A 21,044-nucleotide genomic window follows, 5' to 3' on the forward strand; every position below is an offset into this window, starting at 1 on the left:
CCCTGCCCTGCCCGGCTCTCCGCGGGCTGTGCGCGGGGCCCGCCGCGCCCTCCGGGGCTGCGAGAGGGGCGCTGGAGCCTCCACCGGGCTGAGGAAGCGGCTGAGGGCGGCCTCGCCGTGCGGGGAAGGTGCGCGGGGTGTCCCTTCCCGTCCCTTCCCGTCCCGTCCCGTCCCGTCCCGGCCGGGCGGTGACCTCTTTCCCCGGCCCCGAGGCGCCGCTGAGGGCTTGTCCTTCTCCCCGCCCTTCCCGCGGCCGCGGGGGTTGGGGCCTGGCCCCGCTGCGGGGTTCCCGGCCTGGTGCCGGTTCTCTGGGCCCGGGCCCGCCAGGCGCAGGCCCGGATGTGTTTTATTTTTGTGTGTATTATTTTTAGCTCGTCCTCTCGGAGCCCAGCGCTGTCAGGTGGCTGCGGCGGGCAGGGAGAAAGGGCACCTCGGCTCCTTCCCCCTTCCTGCGCCAGGGGAGGTGTGGGTTGGACATTAGGGAGAAATTATTCACAGAACGGGTGATTAGACATCGGAATGGGCTGCCCTGGGAGGTGGTGGAGTCACCGTTCCTCGAGGTGTTAAAGCTAAAGCTGGACGTGGCGTTGGGTGCCGTGGTCTGGCTGACAAGGTGATGTTTGTTCTAAGGTTGCACTCGGTGATCTTGGAGGTCTTTAACAATTTAATTGATTCTGTGATTCTTTCTCCGCAGGGTCCCCCGGGCTGTGCCCCCCTTAGGGACTGAGCAGTCAGGGGAGGCGYTCAGGGCTGGGGTGTCCCATTAAGTCGCTCACTGAACTGGTGAGTTGGGTTGGTTCCTTTCYTGTAGCTCGCACATACTGGGGTGGCTGAAAACTTGTGCTGTTCCTGTCATCAGAGGAACTAATTCTCCTYTGGTATTTGTTTACACGTTGGAATGTGTATTTCTACATTTGGAGCTGTGTCATACCTGTTAGTGTTTGATAAAGTAATGGCTTCACTTCCACGTTCCTAAAGAGGTGAAGAAGAAAGAGGGACAGGGTATGTTGTGGTTATTTATGCCAACATTCACGACCTGTTTCAGTTGTGCTGTATAACAGTTTCAGTGTTGCTGACTGGTGGAACTGGAGCACAGGCTGTAGGGTCTCATGTCAGACACGAACTGGGTGTATTGGGACAGATTAAATCACTTCCATTTTGAAGTCCAGCAGAAGAGCACAGACTAATTATAAACCTGACTTCAGGCTAGGCTTGGTTTTTAAGTTGATATGGTTCTAAAAATAGACATCTTGGATTTATCACAGGTCTGTGTCATTTCTGAATTAGTCATAGAACTGCTCTTACAGTAATCAAATGCATAAGCAGTTCTGCTTTGTCAGAGTGAATTTCACTGCAAGTGACTGTTACACATGTGTGGAGATGTTCGAAAACTATTTCTGTGTTCTAGTGAGAGACATTTGGCGACACTTTCAAAACTTCAATGCTATTTTCTGGTGCCATTCCTTTTATTAACTCTCCAGTGAAACTCTTTGGTGTAAGAATCAGTAGGATATAGAATCAGTTCAGTAGACTGCCTTTTTTTAAAGTGTCTTGTTATCACTGCTGATTTTAAAATACAGATTATTATCTTAACATTTGATCTGTATGCTAATCCCAGTGAATCCACCCATACTCAGTTTTAAAAAGAAGCAAAGTAATTCTGTATCTGAAGCACAAAGCTTTGAAGCTTTATATCATATAATCTAAATTATACAATGGGAAATAATTGCAATTGATAATTGAAATACASTGGCAGGTAAGGTAACATCAGACAAAAAGAAAGGTGTGAGTTTTGTTTTTTTTCTTAATTCCACTAACCATTAATAAGAGAAGCAGAGTTACCAAGCTGTATGTGGAATATAGTTAAAAGAGCATATTCTGCTTTTTTTTTACTTTATAACTTTGCAAGGGAATTACTAAGTTAACTAAACTCCCTCCTCCCATGCACATTGACCTTACATTTTGATTGAAGCTCTGCCTTTGAATTCAGATGGAATTTATGCTGTTATTTTCCTCCCCCACTCTTTCTTCCTGAACTTGAATGAGTTTTTCTGGTAACTCAGGGATCTCAGATYAGGTTAAAGGTGAAACCTCCTCTTGAATCCTCACTGCAAAAAGTGGAGCAGAACCTCCTGGCAGTCTTTGCTAGCAGGAATGGAACTGTAATTTTTGCTAGAAGCCAACCATTGAAATAATARTTCTTATAATCACTGCCTTGGGCCTTGTTCCTCTGTAGTACTTTTCTAAAAAAGAATATTAATGTCTGAGCACTTAGCAGATCTAAGGTGGATGGAGCCTGGAGAAGGGAACAGAGACAACGTCAGTGCAGAGGTAGATCTGCTGATGACAGAACTGAAACCCTGCCAACTGATACCCAATGTTTCTGTTGGTTTAAAACTTGAAAAGTTGAAATCTTTGCTCTCTTTGCTTCAAGCACTGCTTCAGAAGATTGTGTTACACAAACACCTTTCTTTGATGGAAACCTTGCTCGTTTTCAGCCTGGCCTAGGAGCAGGTGTGGATTTGGGGAAGATCCTGCCTGCTGTAGTTCCAYGGTGATGGTTGTGTTCTTATTAAGCAGCTCTGCAGTTCTGCTTGATTTGAGTGCATGACCAAAAGTCTGTCAGTAAATGACACTCATTAGAGAAAGCCAAGTGTCACCTTARACACTGCTAACGGTGCTTGTACGTTTCTGAAGTGTGGTGGTTTGTGCTTTTTTGGCTTACAGGAAGTTTATCTTAATGTAGGGGTTGGGTTTTGGTTTGTTTTTTTGTCTGCTAGAGTTCAGTTGAATGATTTAAAATGTCATTGGGTGGCTGTGGGGGAATAGGTCTGTCAAAGAACCCTTCCAAATCTATTTCTCATCTAAAATGAACCAGTTCTCTCTGTGTTTGCTGARTGGCTTGGATCATATTTTAGTGCTGAGGCTTAAAGGTTAGAATGTAAGATTTATCCTGACAGTGAAAGCATGTATTCCATGTTAGTGCATCTCTGGGAATACAGCCTGATCTGATGGATGGGTCAAGATTGAGTGCTCAGGGTTGTATTGACTGCTATTTTAGCACAGTTTACAAATCTAGATTCTCCTTAAATTCCCTGTAACATTCTGTACRTTCTCTCCCAGGATTCTCATTGCACATCCATAGATTTGGGTCTGTGGGGTCATTGTAAAAAAAGAAAGATCAGGCTGACACTCAGTGTCATATTTGGCAGTGTCCTGCTGTCTTCTCCTCGTCTGCCCTCTCAGACCAATTAACAAGTTTGCCAGCAGAGTAACACCTTTTATACATCTCACAGCAATTTTCCAGGATTTTCTCAACTGCACCATGCCACTGTGCTGTCCTAATAAATCACCTTCTCGGGGAATCTTCTTCCACCTTTTTTGGGAATGTAAAAAAACTGGATGACAGATGAAACTAGGGTAAACTCATCTCAAAGCAAAGGCTCTTTTGAGATTGGAGGAACTGAAGTTAAGCTGTTACAAGACACTGTCATGAAGTCTGGCAGCTGTGCAGAGCTGCTTTTGATCACATCCTAAAAGAAATGCTGAAAGCTCCTCCTTGCTGCATGATAATGTGCATTAAACTTTGGCTTGAGTCAGGCCATTTTGAAGGTTAGTGGGCTCGCTGATAGTTGATCTAAATAGAACAGAAACTTCAGTTTTCATGGGGATTTGTTCCCTAATCAGGATTGAGACCTTCAAGGATTTTTGGATGTGGTTTAGTGCAGCTATGACAAACTGACTTTCAGTAACACAATGAACATGGAGTTTTTTGTGAAGATAATTATTCTTTCTATTTAACACTAGCAAAGACTGAAGTGAATAGGTTGCATCCAAAAGATGTGACTTTGATGCCTAACTGTGAAGATAAATAGTTTGAGAATTTCAGCAGTCAGGTACTTGCATGACACTGTGATGCTTCCTAGGGTATCTTCTGGAAAATAGGAAGATTTCTGAAATAATGAACAAGCAGGGTGATATTCTGAATATATTTCTTTTCATACCTTGGCAACAAAAGCATTTGATGATCTTAAGTATTTCTTGTGTGCATGYATATATAAATCCACCTCTTCAGTTGCAAAATTGGTATCCTTTGTGTTCATATAAATCCAAGTGTTAATTTTTTTTTTTTTGGAAGAATGTCAGTGTCTGGAAAAGAGGTAATAGATAATGTATAATTGTTTTTATATGAGGGTTTTAACTGTTCCATGGATTAGTAACAATAGCTTATGGCTCTTCAGGAGAAAATGAGTTCTTCATGGTAGCCCACAGCGTAATAGGTTTTCATCATCATAAAAATCCATCATTTCACTTAGTATTTCCTTTTGTGTGTGTGTGTGGATACTGCTAACCCATAAAAACAAAGTAATTATATCTAATGGCAATTTTGTCCTTTTTTGCCCTTCTTCCTGTGATAAAAATCTTTTGGGTAGAGTAGAACAATGTTCAGTGACCTGATTTAACTGTTTAAAAAAGTTACTCTGAGAATACAGATAAAAACCTGCAGTAAATTAATCTGTGAATGCAAGTGGTGCTTGTCAGATGTGTGAGTGGATATCTACTGAACTTTCAGAAACAAGGAATTAAACAGCAAAACAAACAGATCTCTATCCAGCAGGGAATACACATGGATAATAAATGGGACAGCTTGTACCTGCAGTAGGGAGTGAAAAMTTGTTCAGACAAGTTCCCTCCCCCAATGTGAGCAGACCTTGCATGAATTTATGTAACTGAAACAAGTTCTTGGAAAAACACTCAACTTTTTGAGGRATGGTGAATATTCACTTGTATTCTTCTATGCTCTTGACAGCTGTTAAATACCAGATAAAATTGTGAGACGCCTGATTTTTGCAATTCCATCCATGGATGTATCTCATCCAGATCCCTTTTTGAAATCTGAGGAATCCTGTTCTGGGGCTGGAGAAACAGCTCATCTGTGGCACAATGAGGTTGGAACAGCAAGAGAAACAAAGGGAGGTTTTTGCAATAAGCAGTCCATGTCARTCATGTATAAAGTCATTATTGTTTAATTTGTCTTCAGATTTTACTGTTCACAAGCTCAGATGAGATATTCACAGTATTTGTAGTCATCCAAGTTCTTCTCTGTGCTGACTGTAATCAATAACAAATTTCACTTGTGTAATTATAGCTAAACAATTATACATCTGCCCTGGACAAAAAATACCTGTTCTTCTGTTTAAACAGCCTGAAGATCTTTAAGCAGTGCAGGGCATAATGAGGAATATGGTTTGAAGAAATATCTTGACATGTTTTTAACCTGGTCGTACTCTCAGGAAGTGATATTGATTGCTGTAGCAGYTTCTGCTGTTTCTTATCATTTCACTCTTTTCACTTCTTACTAAAATGTCAATAAATTACACAGACATGCAAATGCCTGGTGTCTGGAGCTTGCTAGGAGGAAAAAAAACCTCCTCTAGTGCATTAAATACTCCAAACAAATCTAAAAATTAAAATGGTTCATATCTTTCTTTTTATCTTTATTCCTAACTTGGACATCAGGTCTTTAAACTCAATTATGTCATATAAAATACTTTTAAAAGAATCCAATGAACAGAAAATGTAGCAGGCTGGAACAAGAGGTTTTTATCAACTGTAAGGTGACCTTTTTTCCACATAATTTCTGAGCCTGAGCAGTGATCCTTCCATGTTGGGTATGATGAGCTGGACTGGGTGGAGAACTTCCAAAACAGWGCTTCAGTTACTGGAACAATAATTTTCCATTGAGTTAACATAGCTGGTGACACACCCTGAGTGGAAACATGACTTCAGCTTATATAAAACCAAAGATGCAGTGCTCAGAATTCCAATGGGTRGAAAGTAGGCACTGAACAGAATCACAGCTTGATGCATGTGCAAAAATACAGAATATTCCTAGGTAGTTTTAATGTTAATAATCACAAGGTGTCTATATGAGGTTTGGGGTTGTCCTTTCCAGGCTTTTTCTGGATGGGAGTTGTTCAGGAACCTTGTGCTGCTGCTTGTGAGGAGTGTCAAGATTTTTTTAAATATCACATAAAATCTTTGGTTTCAGGAAAATCRATTCCATAAGAACTTGAAGGGAAAACCACTTGTGGAAGCACCTTASTCTTTAAAATATTCACTTAATAGATTATTTTCAGTAAGGGTTTTGAAATTACACCTGTAGTCATTCCATGTTTACTTGACTAATGTGCTAAGAAAGCTCTGCTTTCTAGGCCTTAAAACTCAGGTTGATCTGTGCCTTGTCATTTTTGGAACCTGTCAGTCACCAGCATTTGTAATTGTGTGTTTGTTTTCTCTTTTCTCACACACCCTAAGGACAATATATTTTCCAAGTTCTTCAAGTATTCTTGCACAACGAGGAAAAAGAAGAAACATTTCAGTGAATGAGGAGTTTTTTGCTTCTATAGTGTTTTCCTTGAGAAGTGGCTCTTTGAATGAGGATGACAATGGAAGAGATGAAGAATGAAGCAGAGACCACTTCTATGGTTTCCATGCCTCTCTATGCTGTTATGTACCCTGTCTTTAATGAGGTGAGCTCCAGTTTTTTACTTTGGAACACCATAATCACCTTGATTTTGGGAAATGTAGGCACAGTAACAGGTTGTTCAACATAATTGTGAAAGCTTTGTCTAACACTTCTCTCTCTGCATTGTTCCACCTYTCTTGCCATGAATTGTATTTCATGTTCATCAAAGGCTGCTGGTTTTCTTGGCTCTGAGCTTTTCTCTTACCTTTTGTAGAGGATTTTCACAAAAATGCCAGGTCTTGTGTTCTGTGGCAAAAAGGAGCACACAGTCAAAGCTGTGAACAGCTCGATGCATTTAATTTTACTGCTAATGGTTATAATTTAGTAAGATACTTGTTTTTCTGTGAATATCAGAGATTGTCAAGATGTTCTCAAAAGCTTCTGTCAGACTTTTGCTGCAAAATACATCCAGTGATATGTTTGATTTTTGTTTTCATTTGGGGGAGAAGTCTTCCCTTTGGGATTAACTTTGTAATGTCTCTGAAGTGAGACCAGCAATTTGAAAGCTTCTGTCAATTCTCCTTTCCATTCTTCTTTATAGGGCAAGGTGTGATTACTTGACTTGTTTTGTTCTGATAACAACAGAATTGCTAATCATTAATTCTAAACTTCTATTGCAGCTAGAAAGAGTAAATCTGTCTGCAGCTCAGACACTGAGAGCAGCTTTTATTAAGGTGAGAAGTAACTTGCATTGAAAAACGGTTGTTTCAAAAGTAAGCCATGTATGATGAAGCTCAAAGGTCAGCTTTCTTGTTTCTTTGGTTTTTTTATCTAAGACTTGATCCTGCAGTCTAAAAATAAAGTGGACAATTGCACAAGCTGTGAGTTTGAGATGTCTGGAGATGTCATGAGTAGAAATCTGAACAATTTTAAACAAACAAGACACTTCCTCTGTCCATATAGAACAAAAACTTAAATGAAGAAGCAATGTAAATAATACAGTCTAAGACCCACAAGATCTGTAGAATAGGTGCTCATGAGCAATAAGCACATAGCAGACTTTGCAAGTGGTTTACAAAGTGAGTGCTAATGATTTTTTTTTGTAGATGAGGGTGCGTGAGTTCAACGTTCATGTAGAAATCCAGCAGTAAAAGGAAAAAAAGATTCCTCTAATTTTCCATTCTATTCCTAAAGAATGAAAATACAGATATTCCTTTATACTGCTTTATTGAAGTGGTGATATCCTGTAATTGTTAAAATAATTGCAGCATGACATGTCTGAGCTGTGCAAYTGTGTAATACTTGCCCATTTCTGCTCTTTAATCTGAGTGTACCTTGATRGTCTTAAGTCTCAAACAGAGCTCTCAAATAGAGCAAGTGTAAGTTGTTTTTGTGTGTTTTTATGATAAATGTTGAAGAGCTAAGCTKGATGCAAATAATGTTAAACTGAGATTTTGGTAAAAAAGGTAGTGCTGGCTAAAAATCCCCCACCAGGCTCATTTTTATTCCACACAGAGCAGGTTTTTGGTAGCAGCGCCGGTAGCGTGAGCACCTTCAGTGTTAGTCCAGCTTTTACTTAGATATGTCATCAATCAAAAGCTGGGKTTTTTTTCTGAAAGAGCAATTCCCAGATGATGTCTGAGCATATGATGTGATTCATGAGAGGCACATTTGTAAAATGTCATGTGGAAGGTGGGGGAGTAGCACCTGTGTTGGAGTGAATTAAATTCCAGGGGATACAATATCTGTCTCAAAGCTTAATGTTTATGAAAATATAACAGGATAGAGGCATTTATTAAATCCTTTCTTATTCAAATTAAAATGAATGCAAGGGCTTATTGGAGAAGTTGTTTATACAAAATCAGTGATGCAGTCCAAGAAAAATGAATTTTTTAGTGGAAAAATGGTTTTTAATGTAACCTGCTGGTCTAGAGCTATTAGATTTTCAAAGTTTCTAGCAAACTGCTGCTTATATGAAACTCTGTGCTTGCAATGTCCAGGTCTTGCATATTTAAGACTATGAATTTTCTATGCTATACAGGCTGAAAAAGAAAATCCAGGTCTTACACAGGACATCATCATGAAAATTCTGGAGAAAAAAAGTGTGGATGTGAATTTCACAGAGTCTCTTCTGCGTATGGCAGCTGATGATGTAGAAGGTAATWGATCTTATTCTAAACAATTGTATTTTTAATTACACTCTTAACTAGGAACGTGCAATTCTCTCTTTGTTTTTTCCAGGAGAGATTATTTGTTTCTTAATGGAATGTTTTCAGCATAGTGGAATATTTGTATATGTTATTACCACTATTGGAGAAATTAAATCTCACTGAAAACCGTACTTGACTAATAAGAGAAAGAAAGAAAAAAAAGAACATTTAGAACTCTGTTTTTATGGGTGCATAGTTCACCTTTTGCAATGTTAACAACCAGGAAAATGCAAATCTGGAGTATAACATCCTCYTCTTTTTCCCTGCTACAAATTAAAAGCAGTAGTTACACTGTCACAGAAKGACAATATACTGTGGGCTTTATATCATTTTAATACTGAATTTGATTACTTTAATGTGTCAAATAAAGTAACATGGGCTCRTTTGCCACCTTTTTCCATAAAGGTGATTATTGCAGTGCTCTGATTCACACAGGGTTTGTTCATTGCAGTTCTGTGGTCATGGCTATTTCTGTGCTCTTCACCTTCAAATACCCCACAGCAATGCTTTTTTTGTGCAGTGCTTTTAACTGTCACTACAGACTTGAGGACAAACTAATGGTGGTTGTGAATATGTTCTTTTTGTCAGAGTACATGATTGAAAGACCTGAACCAGAATTCCAAGATCTCAATGAAAAGGCACGAGCACTTAAACAGATTCTTAGTAAGATTCCAGATGAGATCAACGACAGAGTGAGGTTTCTTCAGACAATCAAGTGAGTACAATATGATGGATTTTTCTGCAGATTGACAGGTCAGACTGCTTGTATTTAGGCCTGAATGTTGAAATGCTGTAGGAGATRTAGCAGCATGTCCCATTGCAAGAGAGCCTGATCTCACTAAAAATGATGAGAATGTTACTTGACCAAAGTTGCTGATTCCTAGGCTGAATTCCCAGGACAATGCTCTGGCTCTCTGCATTTGCTCTCCTCCATCATGTCTGACWCTTACTCTGCAGAGACTTTTTCAAGAAGTATTTGACTGCTAGAAAGGGATTAAATTCCAGCATTTCATGGGATCTCCTAAGCATATTAAAATTCTCTTTTTCTTGCCCAACAGGGACATTGCAAGTGCAATAAAGGAGCTTCTTGACACAGTAAATAATGTCTTCAAAAAATACCAGTACCAGAACCGGCGGGTACGTGCCCCAACTCTCTTCAAACTGATTTCTAACAGTAAAAGAGGAGGCATCCTTTGGATCAAAGGATGAACAGGAGATTGTAGCTGGTCAATGACACCATGCTTTAATAAAAAAATCGTTGTATGATAGTTCTCAGGAGTTTTATAGAAATAAAATGATTTCTCTTTGTTTCTTCTAAAGGAAAAAGTATCAGARCTTTTATTCCTGTTGTAACATTGATCAATTTTATAATCAATTTAACYTCAAGGTTGTCACTGTACCCAGCAATTTTTGAACTAAGACTCTGCTCCTGGTGTTTTTGTTTTCTTAGGCACTTGAGCACCAAAAGAAAGAGTTTGTAAAATACTCCAAAAGCTTCAGTGATACTCTGAAAACCTATTTTAAAGATGGAAAGTAAGTATGCTTTTGTCCTGTAGTTTTTGTCCTGCTGTTTTCACAATTTGCATAATGAAAGGCTGTGGTGACTGACAGGAAAATAGGACAAGCTTTGGGGTGTAAGGTACCTTTTTTAGGACTTGCCTAATTATTTCCTCACCTATGTYCTCCATGATTATCATGGCTGCTTTAAAATGCTATTTCTTTTGTAATGCCTTTGAATAAAGGGAAGTTTGTTAAAAACACACTATACAACACCCATGTGCAGTGTTAGTTTTGAATTTGAATATGAGCAGTTAAATTTCCTGTTCCTGTGTGATTTTTCTCAGTGTATATACAAGGACAAAGAAATTATGGATTCTTTTTATTGAGAAAAGTAATTTACCTATTTGAAGCTTCATTTGCAAACACCAAACATCTGTGCAGTGTTCTCTTTGATTTACATTTTTATTGGCCTTTCTTTATAGACCCATACAGTGCTCTGCAGTATCTGGAATGATTCAGCTGAATCTTTTTCCAGCTGAATATTTCAGCCTTTGAACTGAGGCCTCTTCAGGTCTTCACCTTGGGTTTTGAAGTCACTATTCCTGTAAAATTCACTGTAGTGATTCTTTTGGAAGAGGAGCATATTSCCCTCAGATTGTGATGGTGCCAAAGTGTTCTGTTTTAAAGATGAGAAGGAGCTTTCATGTCAGCTCTTGTTGAGCTTGGCACAGCCTGAGAGCACCCAGGAGATGGTGCATTACTAAAGGAGAGAGAAGTCTTGAGACCAGCTGGGAATGTGATCSTGCTCCCATCAAAGCATTCTTGGTTTTCTCTCCTCTTACAGAAATTGGGGCTAAATTTGGTGATGACACCAAAAKGACAAGTTTTGACCTTGGTAGCTTTGATTCCTGGGCAGAAATACTGTGTGTTATGGGATTRAGCTTAAAGTGTTTTGATTATTTTCAGTATTGTAAGAAATTCCATCAGGCTGGTATTTCCTATCCTTGGGAAATCAGGAATAATTCCMATCTGCCTGAACTGCACATTGAGTGAGATCCCTGCTCCCCCCAGAAAGTGAACACAGGCCAAGCTCAGACGTCATTTCTGAGCTGAAAAACCCCATGACCCCACACCTTTCCTAACAAAAGGATGACTAAAATTAGTGCTGCTGTCACATGTGCACGTTCAGTATTCCTTGAGGAAGGAGTTGCCAATTCTGAGGTTTCTGGGGGGTGAAGTGCTTGGCTTTGGAAAGGTTTAACAATCACAGAGTGAGAAAATGGCTGGGCTGGAAGCGACCTTAACATCATCTGGTTATCCAAGCCCCAGTCATCTGCTCCATGGTTTTTCCTTCATTTTCTAAACCTTAGAACGAAAGGATTGAGATGTCAGCGATGATTGAGAGCCAAATTCTTTTAAATTGCTGCCAAATAACCAGAGCCTTTCTGGGATTAGCTATGCAAATGGGGCTGGCTGGCTGCCAGCAGGGTGCTCAGGTAGGTCAGCACAGGGTGGAACATCACTGTGCTTCCACTTTTCAAAGCCTCCATGCCAATCGTGCTGGGTTTATCCAATGTTTCTAGAATATCTGAAGCAATATTCTTCTCTTTCCACAGGGCAATAAATGTGTTCATAAGTGCCAACCGACTAATTCATCAAACCAACTTGATACTCCAGACCTTCAAAACTGTGGCCTGAAAACTGTATATGTTGAGAGTTGTACTTTTCAATGGTGGATAGGGTACCTTTATATGTAAATTTTAAAGTTTTGACTGTATAAATTATCAGCCCTTCTCAAAGGGGCCTAATGCAGGATTTTGAATGGGATTATTGCCATCTTACACCATATTTTTGTAAAACATTGTAGCTTAATCATAATCTCACAAGAAAGATTTTGCATCACTTTTTGCTATTATCATTCTTTTCAGAATTATAAGCCAAAAGAATTTACGCCTTAATGTGTCATTATGTAACATTCCTTATAAGAATTGTAAATATTTGGTGTTCTGATTCTGACATTTTAACTTGAAAGCGGAAAACTGCAAGATTATGTATTTAACAATATTGGTGGCAAATATTCAATAAATAGTTTACATCTGTTAGACTGTCTTTTTGTATGTGAACAAAAGTGCATAACTCATCTTTCTAGAACTGCAGAACATTCATTCAATAGAAAAAAAWATTCAAATTGTTTGGGTGCTTCAAGCTACTGGGAGTTCAAATCAGTGTAAAATGAGGTGTTTTCCTTAAAACTGAGATTTTGGCTGTTATCTAGACCAGAATATCAGAATAATTATATTAAAAAGTCTTTGAGAAAGTCATAAATAAACCCAGAAGTGAGATGTGCTTTTGTTTTTAATAGAAACTAGTTCTCACTTCTTTCTTAATCTTCTGTTGGTKGTGAGTTAATAGGTTTTTTACTCCTAGGCTATTCCAAGGTTTGCAGCACAGGATTATTTGAAATATATGCAGTAAAAAGGTTGAATTAAAATATTCAGATAAGTGGGTTCAATTTGTCCCCTTTGGGAGGGAGGAGGATTGGAGCTCGAACTCTTCCAGGTAGCACTAGTGATATCTATACTATGCATGCCATAAGGCAACATTTTTTCTTTCAGGGAATTGAAATCATGTGAGACCTCGATTGACAAACCTTGGCTGTGTAGGGGGTTAAGAGCTGCTGCTGGACAGGTGGAAATTTGACCTTTGTGATTTCACAGCRATGTTTCTGACCAATCTCTCGCACGCCCCTTGGAAGTGCACCTTGAGCTGATTTGGAAATAGAATAAACTTCTGGAAGTTTGTGAACTCTGTGGCCATAAGTAGGAAGTTTAGGGTATGAAGCAGCTTCTAAAGCTGCAGGAGGAGCACTCCAGGCTGAAAGAGCACAACTGCCACAGAACTATTCCTCATTTGGCTGTAAATGGTGAAGAAAAGGTACCTCCAGATTATCCTGCACACTGGCCTGGTGCTGTATTGCTCATCTGGGGCAAGTGCCTTATCCCAGGTACAACAGCTGGGTCCTTGCATTTGGTGATCTGCTGAAAGGATCGAAAAAAAAAGGGGGGAAATGCAAAGTGCAGCCTCCCAAATAGCACTGGATGTTCTGCTGTCTCTTTGTGCATGGAATTGTTTCCTCGATGAGAGCACTGACTGTAGTRAAATAGAACAATGTGAAGGAGAGTATTGTGTAAAAATGAGTTCTTTGGGAATGTATGTTGTGCAATTTTTGGTTACACATAGAGCTATAAGCAGGACGTGGTCCTCCAAGCTTGCTGTTCAGCCTGTTTTCTGTTCTGCCCGTGGTGTCTTGTGTCCTTAGCAAACTGAGCTTAGGAACGTGGCAAAAGGATGCAGAATCAATTCATAGTTAAAACTTCTTGGTATTTAAAGCTTRGCCTGCTGAACTGTCATTTCTTGGAAAGTGCTAGAAGAGAAGCAACGTTAGAGCTGACTAAATTAGAGTAATGTTTAATTTGCATCTTTGCATTCTGTAAATAAAAGGGTTGAGTAGTTTTCCTCATGGATGATGCTCACTTGAGTCATAGCTCCAAGGGCTTCATGAAGATCAGTAGTCAGGTGGAAGGAAGGGAAAGGCACCTGGAGTTTGTGATACTTCATTTGTCTTGAAAAGAGTGTTTGGTACCGGGGAGGCTGCAGCAGTGGCTGTAGGGAGAGAGAAACAGAAGATTACATTATATTTTATGAATTGGACCTGATTCCTATGATATTCTGAGGTTCCTCTGTTTTCTTGGCTTGAGCAGGACAGTTATTAGTGCTGGCAATCATTGAATGAAACCACGTTTGTGTCTGTGGATGTTAAAAATATCTATATAAAAAACCATTTTTGACTGTCCCGAACAAGCTGCTGCGTTGTGTCCTGCCAGATGTAAAATCAGGCTATTTCATCAAGAAATGAAGTGTTCCTGTTCATCAGTTCTTCCCAAAACCTTTATTGGGTAAAAGGTACCAAATACAGGGCTAAGCTTCAGGTTGTCTGGCCAATGTGTTTTGTTTTATTCATAACCTCATTGTGATTTCTATGTGTTACCCTTAAAAGTAATGGAAAATTATTCATTGTAATCAATGTCTGGTAATGGGAAAACTTGAAAACTGGTGTCTTCAGGTCACACTCTTCTGTTGTGTGCAGTGAATCCATATCTAGTGGTCTTAYAAACCTTTCTTTTCCACTGAATATGAGCTGGGACATATGTCTGTCAAATATTATTGTGGTTTTGCACTTTATTATTCAAGTTACCTGAGTAGCTAAAGATAAGTTTCTCTTGAGGATTTCTGATACGGCAGTTAGTGTTGCAAAATGCTCTTAGGAAATTTCTGCTGTGAATGTGGGTTATAACTGCTATGATAATGTTAACATACAGAAAACCAATCTAATAAACAAAATAAAACTTTGTATATTTGTTAATGAAGCAACGAACCGTCTTAATCACTTGTTTTGATTTTCCTCAGAACTGAAGAAAAGCTTAGACTGATTTGTTTGTGGCTGGAGGCTTTAATTGTGATCCACAGATTTGTGTACAAGTTTGTGAGATGTGCCAGGTGCATCTCAAGAGCGAGGTTTATCTTGAGCTGCCGTGAAGTGGTGAGTATGAAATCTCACGGCATCCTGGTGTCACAATCCTGTGTTTCCAGCCAGCAGGAGGAGATGGTGTCAGCCCTGATGGAACATTATCTGTTCATATGATCTGATCTAGATTAGTGCTCGTTCCTAATGTGCTTTTCAGATCTGGCCCTGTGTGTTGAGGGAGGCCTGGTTTGTTCTGCTGGTGTTATCTCTGCCTTTTACAGACGCTCTGCTTCYCTCACTGGGGTGGGGAAGGAGAAGAAGGTTATCGAGGCAAACTTGTCACAAATCTAAGCTTTAGATTGCTCCAGTCTGGAGGGGAAATCAAATGAATGTGACAGCATGTGCAGTGCTAATAGCTGCATTGGGCACAGCAGTGATTGTCCCTTGCCTTTGGAGGCTGTTGTGCCTGAGAATCTTGCTTTGCCGTGCTCATCTTCCCCTGGGACTCACCGGTGCCTCCTGGGGAAGGAACTGCAGCCACTTTGTGCTGGGAGCTCTGGGAACTCCTCGAGCTTTGCATAATCACCCAGGCCATTGGGGTGTTTGGTCCTTTTTCACTCCTCTCTTTGGGTTTTCCTCATGCATATCTGGGCAGATGTCGCTTTTGAAAGGGAATGGTAGGAAAAATGGTTCAGGAGCAGAGCCCAGCAGCAGCCTCAGTGCTGAAAAACAGGACTGAAAAGATGCTCCTGGGTCATTTGGCTTCTCTTACAGAAGATTAAAAAATACTGCCATAATTTTGGCCCTAAACCTGTCCAGTTCTGTTTTAAAGCCAGCCTCTTTGTCCTCATTCCTCTTGTTAGACRTCATTTTAGAACAGTCTGAAAGAGTAAAAAACCCCTTCAAATACTGAAGTTTAATGTGCTGCATAAATTTAATTTATGATGAACAATTCACTAACCTTGGCCACGACCAACTGTTCTTTTCCCCTCTCCTTCACTTATGGGATGAATTTTGTACCACCAAGGGCTTCACTTCTTAAAGATGCACAATCCCCAGGGTTTGGACCTCTGAACAGAACAAGGTGTTGGGCAATGCTAAATTTGCTCCTTTGAGGCTGAGACGGAAAAATTTGTCCTCATGCTGGGAGCACAAGTGTGAATTTTGCCACAAACATCATTGGTGAGGTGGAGGAGGAGGATTTGGCTCTCTGGAGATGTCTGGAGTGGATGTCCTTGACCTCTCTGTCTCTCCCCTGCACAGACCTTGAGATCTGAGACAAAGCAGGATGCTTCTCCCTGGGCTCCTGAGCATTTTCCCAATTATTTCTTTTGCCCCTTGTCCCCYTTCCCCCATGCAGCTGGTGAAGCAGGGTGGGCTGAGGCAGCCCATTGTCACCTCAAGGTCTCCTGCAGCTCAGGGGACACCACCAGCACTGACTCCTGGTGATCCCCTGGGATCCYTTCCCCAGTTTAACATTATTTCGTGGCTTCCTCACAAGTATTTTTGCCAGCTCTGGGCCAGTACGTGGCTTTAATGTTCATCATCGGGTCAGGAGGTGCCATGCTGTGAGCTTGGGCTGCAGGGACCCACYTGGGCACTGATTAAATGATAAAGGGTTTTATCTCTTCCCTCTGTGTGCCACTTTGCAGGGCTGCTCATCATCATGTGAGGATCAGAAAGGCTTTGCCTGGCAGCACAGGCAGCCAGGATTTGCAGCTGAGGACTCAGCCCTCCCACAGAACCTCGTGTTGTTGGGTAAAGATCGCTTTGCTCAGACAATTCCAGTGAAAAGTTGGGTTGTACTTTGCTGTTGCTGTTCCTTTGGGATTTGTTTCTCGCTGTTAAAGATTTATAAATCAGGAGGATTCCTTTGTTAAGCAGTAGCCATGGAGGGAAGCTGAGTTGTTTTTGTAGGGACTGTCAGGAACACGAGCACTGAGAGGAAGGAATGCTAAAGAGGAAAGGAAGATGAATTCTTYACACTCTAGAGACAGAAGTGCTCTACTTAGTGTATTCAAGAAGGAAAAGTGTTTTTTAGTGCTGTAATTCCGTTATTGGTGACAAGGTAAGCAAAATAGATTTTCAATTGCTGATTTCTAATGCACGCTCAGATCTGCTGTATAAACACTCGTGAATTTGCATTCGGTATCACAGTCAGAGGAGTGATTCCACCTGATGGATAGAATAATTTCAGAGAATATTTTGTACTATTTCACTGAGCTAGAAGGCATAAAACCCTATATCTACATTAGAAGTGTCTTTGACATTTTATTATTTCATAATTGTAACTACTAGACTTTCCATAGCAGGTAATTGCTTTTTTCCCCAAAGCTGCCTCAGTCTCCAAGGATAAATGATGGGTGAAATAGAAGCCTGAGTTCCTGAAGTTTTAAAGTAAAGAGAATAAAGTATGAGCTAAAAGTATAATTCACTTATTCTCCCTTCTTGCTGCTGGGTATCTCATCTCCAATAGAGCCCCAGTGAAAAATGCTGGGAAAAAAAATTAAAAGGAGACTGAGCTACAACCTTTAAGAAAATGTAGACACTTTCATGGTGAGTGAATTTCCTAATTAAAATGTTAATTTGAAGGATTTTGCCTTGCTTGTTGAGGAAAATGTGGTAACCATTTTTTCKCCTGCTGTTTGCACAGCCGTGTGGCATTAATAATTTTGTGTGGTTCTCTACAGCTGCTTAATGAGTGACAAACAGAATTTTCTTAAGTGGTTTGGAAGGGGAGARCAGAAATTCCTTTCAAGGTTGTAATGCAGTCAGGATAATAAATTTTGCCAGTGGAGGTTTAAGAAGAAAAACCTCACAGGATCCTTTAGGYTGGAAAAGAACTSCAGGATTGAGTCCAATRCCCAGCTTGTCACCCAGCCCAGGRCACTGAGTGCCACATCCAGGCTTTCCTTGGACACTCCAGGGATGGGAATTCCATTCAAACCCAGCTGTGAATTCCCTCTGGGTCTGGGCAGTCTCTGCAACAGCCATATCTAAGGAATTTTACTGTAAAATCCCCCTGTGCTCCTTTAGCCCAGCCCAGTGTTTTGGGAGCCTGGGTAGAATCCTGTCAGCCTCAAATTTTTTATGGAGCCATGGTGGCTGCAGGCAATGGGAGAAAAAATCCCACCTATTTCTATTCAGTGAGAATTACAAAGTGCAAGGGGCAAAGAGAATGTGATTAGAGCTGAGTTTCACCTGCATTTTTTTGCATGACTTTAAACATAAACCCCAAAGCAAACGTTTAACAGCAAGACCTTGTGCAATTCAGTATTTTTATCTCAACGAGAACTGAGCTGTTCTTTTCAAACCCAAATGTCTGCATTACCAAGGCATAAAACCTAAATATGAGTGGKTTTTTTTTCCCCTTCCAGCATAAGGAGAGACTTTTTTATCACGAAATACGAGCAATACCAACTGCTGACAGTGCCAAAGTGAGTGAAGTTGACCTGGTGCTATCTGGAGCTTTTCCTCATGAAGGTGCAATAATGGCTCTGTAATCCCTGCCAGTAAAAGGARGCAACTTGCATTAGCAGAATATTTTGTGAGGAAAGCAGAGCTGAGGTGTGAAAACACCTGCTGGACAGGAATCACACAGCAAAGCTGCAAGAATCGAGGATCAAAGCCATCCCTTGGCTAATTCTCATTTCCTGAGGTGTCAGGGTGATATCTGAGGTGTCCCAGGGATTTTTCCAGGAGGATTTGGAGCCCATGGGGACATTCCTGATGTCCTTGTGCCACCTCTGCTGAGGGAGGAAAGCAAATCTCCAGGTCTGAGCTGGCGTTGCTTTGTTCACTCTGCTCCTGGACCAAAACCATCCACATCCTCCTCCACMTTCTGGGGGCTGCAATTCTAAGTGGCAGGGAAGAATCAGGTACAAAAAAAAAAATTCTGACAGTTTATTTAACAAATTTGGTACCAAATCACCYTTTATCACAGCAGCTCCAATTTCCTCTCCTCTCCCTTCTGTTCCTCACTGTCCTTCGAGCCCAACCTCGGCAACAAGTGCAAAATTTCATCATCAAAAATGCCCCAAGTAAATGGGTTTTGCCARGGGAATGGTTCAGCTGCAAACTGCTGTTGCTTCTGTTCGTCTCTAGATTTTCTGACTCTTGGAATTGAGGAGCTGGAACTCAATTTTACCAGCTGGCAGCTTTGTGGCTTTTCTGACTTCTTAAAAGCCAATTCAAAACCTGCACCTTCTGCTACTTGTGTGCCTTGCAGGCAAGACTTGTTACTTCTCTCTGTCCAAAATSTGTTTGGAGGAGAATGATGTGGTAGAAATTAATGAAAAACATGGATTTAACATTTATTTCCTTGACCTCTGAAATCTATCCCAAGCAGTGAATGTTAGTCTTGTGGGTTTGGGTTTTTTTTTTGTTCTGGTAGGGGCCAGGGGATATATAAATTTGTTATAATCATTAGGGATGATTATAAATTAGTTAAACCTTTAGATAATGTCTAATAATATACCTCTGAATAATGTCTATTTAGACAAATAAGGCATAAAGAATTCCCATCTTAATTTGTTAATGTGGGGTCACTCACCACAGTAGAAGCTGGATGAGAATTTTTTTATATTGTATATCTCTCTCTATAAAAATTATCTATATAATATATATTATGATATATACACTATATATATTATTTATATATATATATAATTTTAAATATATATATGCCTACTGTTGTTGGGCTGATATTGTTCCTTTTCTCACTGCAAGACTGTCTCTGCTTTGCTGAAATCTCCCCTTCCCATGGAGCAGAGGAGCTGTAAAAGCTGTTTTTTCAATCACATTTTCGTAGCTGAATTAGCAGCAGAAAGCAAAGAGATCTTTTAGTGAGAATTTTACCCCTGAGCTATTAGAGCTGGAAAAGCCAACACTCAATCTACATCTCTCACAGATAATACACCTACAATTCCCTGCCTTTCAGTCTCCATGGCAAAAAGCTGCTTTTCTGCTCATTTATCTCAGTGAAGTAACTTAAAGCTGGACAAAAGAATTCGCACTACAGGGAGTGGAGATGAAAACTAGAAAGGCAGTGTCTGAAATTATATAATTAAGCCCTAAAATAAGGTTTGAAATCTTCTTTAAACCAAGTGTGGCACTGGAACATTGTTCTTGGGAGCTGCTGGTGGTGGTGTTGAAGGATTTCCAGATGTGGCAGGGTTGGGAAATGTTGGTGTGGGGGGAATTCTGCACTGGGACTGAAACTTCTTGTGCACAATGGGAARGAGCTCAGCTGTGCCTGCAGTGATCAAAGCTGTATCTTTGTTTTGCCAGCTCTGTGAAAAGTTCATCCACTCCTTCTCAGTGTGTAGAGCATCACTTAAAGAGGCAACTCTGTGTAGAAAAGGAAAATGAAACCGCAAATTGCAAAATGATTCAGTTTTCTTTTGTTCGTGCATCACTGTTAGGGTTCCATTAATGTGAAAAATCTCTCAACTCCCACCCCAGGATTGCCATCAGYGTGGCACTTTAGCAATAAACCCACAGCCCCTTGAAAATCTTTTAACCTTCACTGGCAGAGGACAAGAGTGGCCTTGTCCCAAATACAAAGAGCATTTCCAGCAATCCCAAACTTTCCCTGACCTCCATCATCCTGCTGGATTTCCTGTGCCTCAACTTTCCTGTTCTTTATTTAAAGACTGCACTCACCAGGGCCCTGATTTCAGCCCCATTGCTGTAAAAATCAGGAAATTTCCTGAGCACAAAGGARAGCTGTGCAGGCAGGGAATGTGTCACATTTGAGAGAATGAGAAACATTTAATGTGAGCAAAGGCAAAGCACTCACAGTGTGGGAACACTCCAGATTTAGATGATGTCCTCTAAATATTTCAGAATTGAGGGAAAATAAGTAAGTCCATATCTTTTTAGCTAAAGAGCTCAGATAATTTTCTGCATGGGTTGTACTGCCAGGAGAAAATCAGAGAAGCAAATACTGGAGGAAAATAGTCAKAATTTGTAGAAAATGGTTGTGTGGAAGGTGAAAATATTAACTGATCACTGTGTAGTGGGTGTTTTTTCCCTGTTTTCTTCCTTCCATCCAGCATGGCCTTGGACATTTTCAGGGATGGAGAGTCCAGAGCCTTTCTGGGCCACCTGTTCCATTTTGTGTTTCCAGCGTGCCAGGTTGTTGGGTTTGTCTGAAAAAGGCTCAAATCCAATGTCTGTTAAAAAAAATAATATTTTATTATTATTATTACTATTGTTATTATTAATATAATATCTGATATTGTATGATGTTCTATACTATATATAATATAATAATGTTTTATCATTATTCTTACTATTAATGTTAAATAACATAAATAGTGCCTATCTTGGGAAATCA

General features: G+C 40.3%; 1 protein-coding gene across 1 annotated transcript; it reads left to right on the forward strand.

Moving 5' to 3' along the window:
• The first annotated feature begins 22 nt into the window (after positions 1–22).
• On the forward strand, positions 23–12,281 carry PDCD10 (programmed cell death 10). Its single transcript, XM_057378459.1, has 9 exons — positions 23–128; positions 695–783; positions 6,319–6,533; positions 7,150–7,203; positions 8,511–8,628; positions 9,268–9,394; positions 9,738–9,816; positions 10,130–10,212; positions 11,796–12,281. Exons 3-9 carry the CDS (start codon positions 6,438–6,440, stop codon positions 11,875–11,877), a joined length of 639 nt encoding a protein of 212 aa, XP_057234442.1. The 5' UTR covers positions 23–128; positions 695–783; positions 6,319–6,437; the 3' UTR covers positions 11,878–12,281.
• Positions 12,282–21,044: the final 8,763 nt, after the last annotated feature.

This window comes from Malurus melanocephalus, unplaced genomic scaffold (genome assembly GCF_030028575.1).
Source record: "Malurus melanocephalus ecotype Western Australia unplaced genomic scaffold, MMel_1.1 scaffold_360, whole genome shotgun sequence".
Taxonomy (NCBI): Eukaryota; Metazoa; Chordata; class Aves; order Passeriformes; family Maluridae; genus Malurus; species Malurus melanocephalus.

Excerpts from the sequence above, each read along its gene's own strand:
- PDCD10 (XM_057378459.1), top strand. The coding sequence starts at position 6,438 with ATGAGGATGACAATGGAAGAGATGAAGAATGAAGCAGAGACCACTTCT. Across the intron at positions 7,204-8,510 it reads TGAGAGCAGCTTTTATTAAG|GCTGAAAAAGAAAATCCAGG; the intron begins GTGAGAAGTAAC and ends TATGCTATACAG. Across the intron at positions 9,817-10,129 it reads ACCAGTACCAGAACCGGCGG|GCACTTGAGCACCAAAAGAA; the intron begins GTACGTGCCCCA and ends TTGTTTTCTTAG.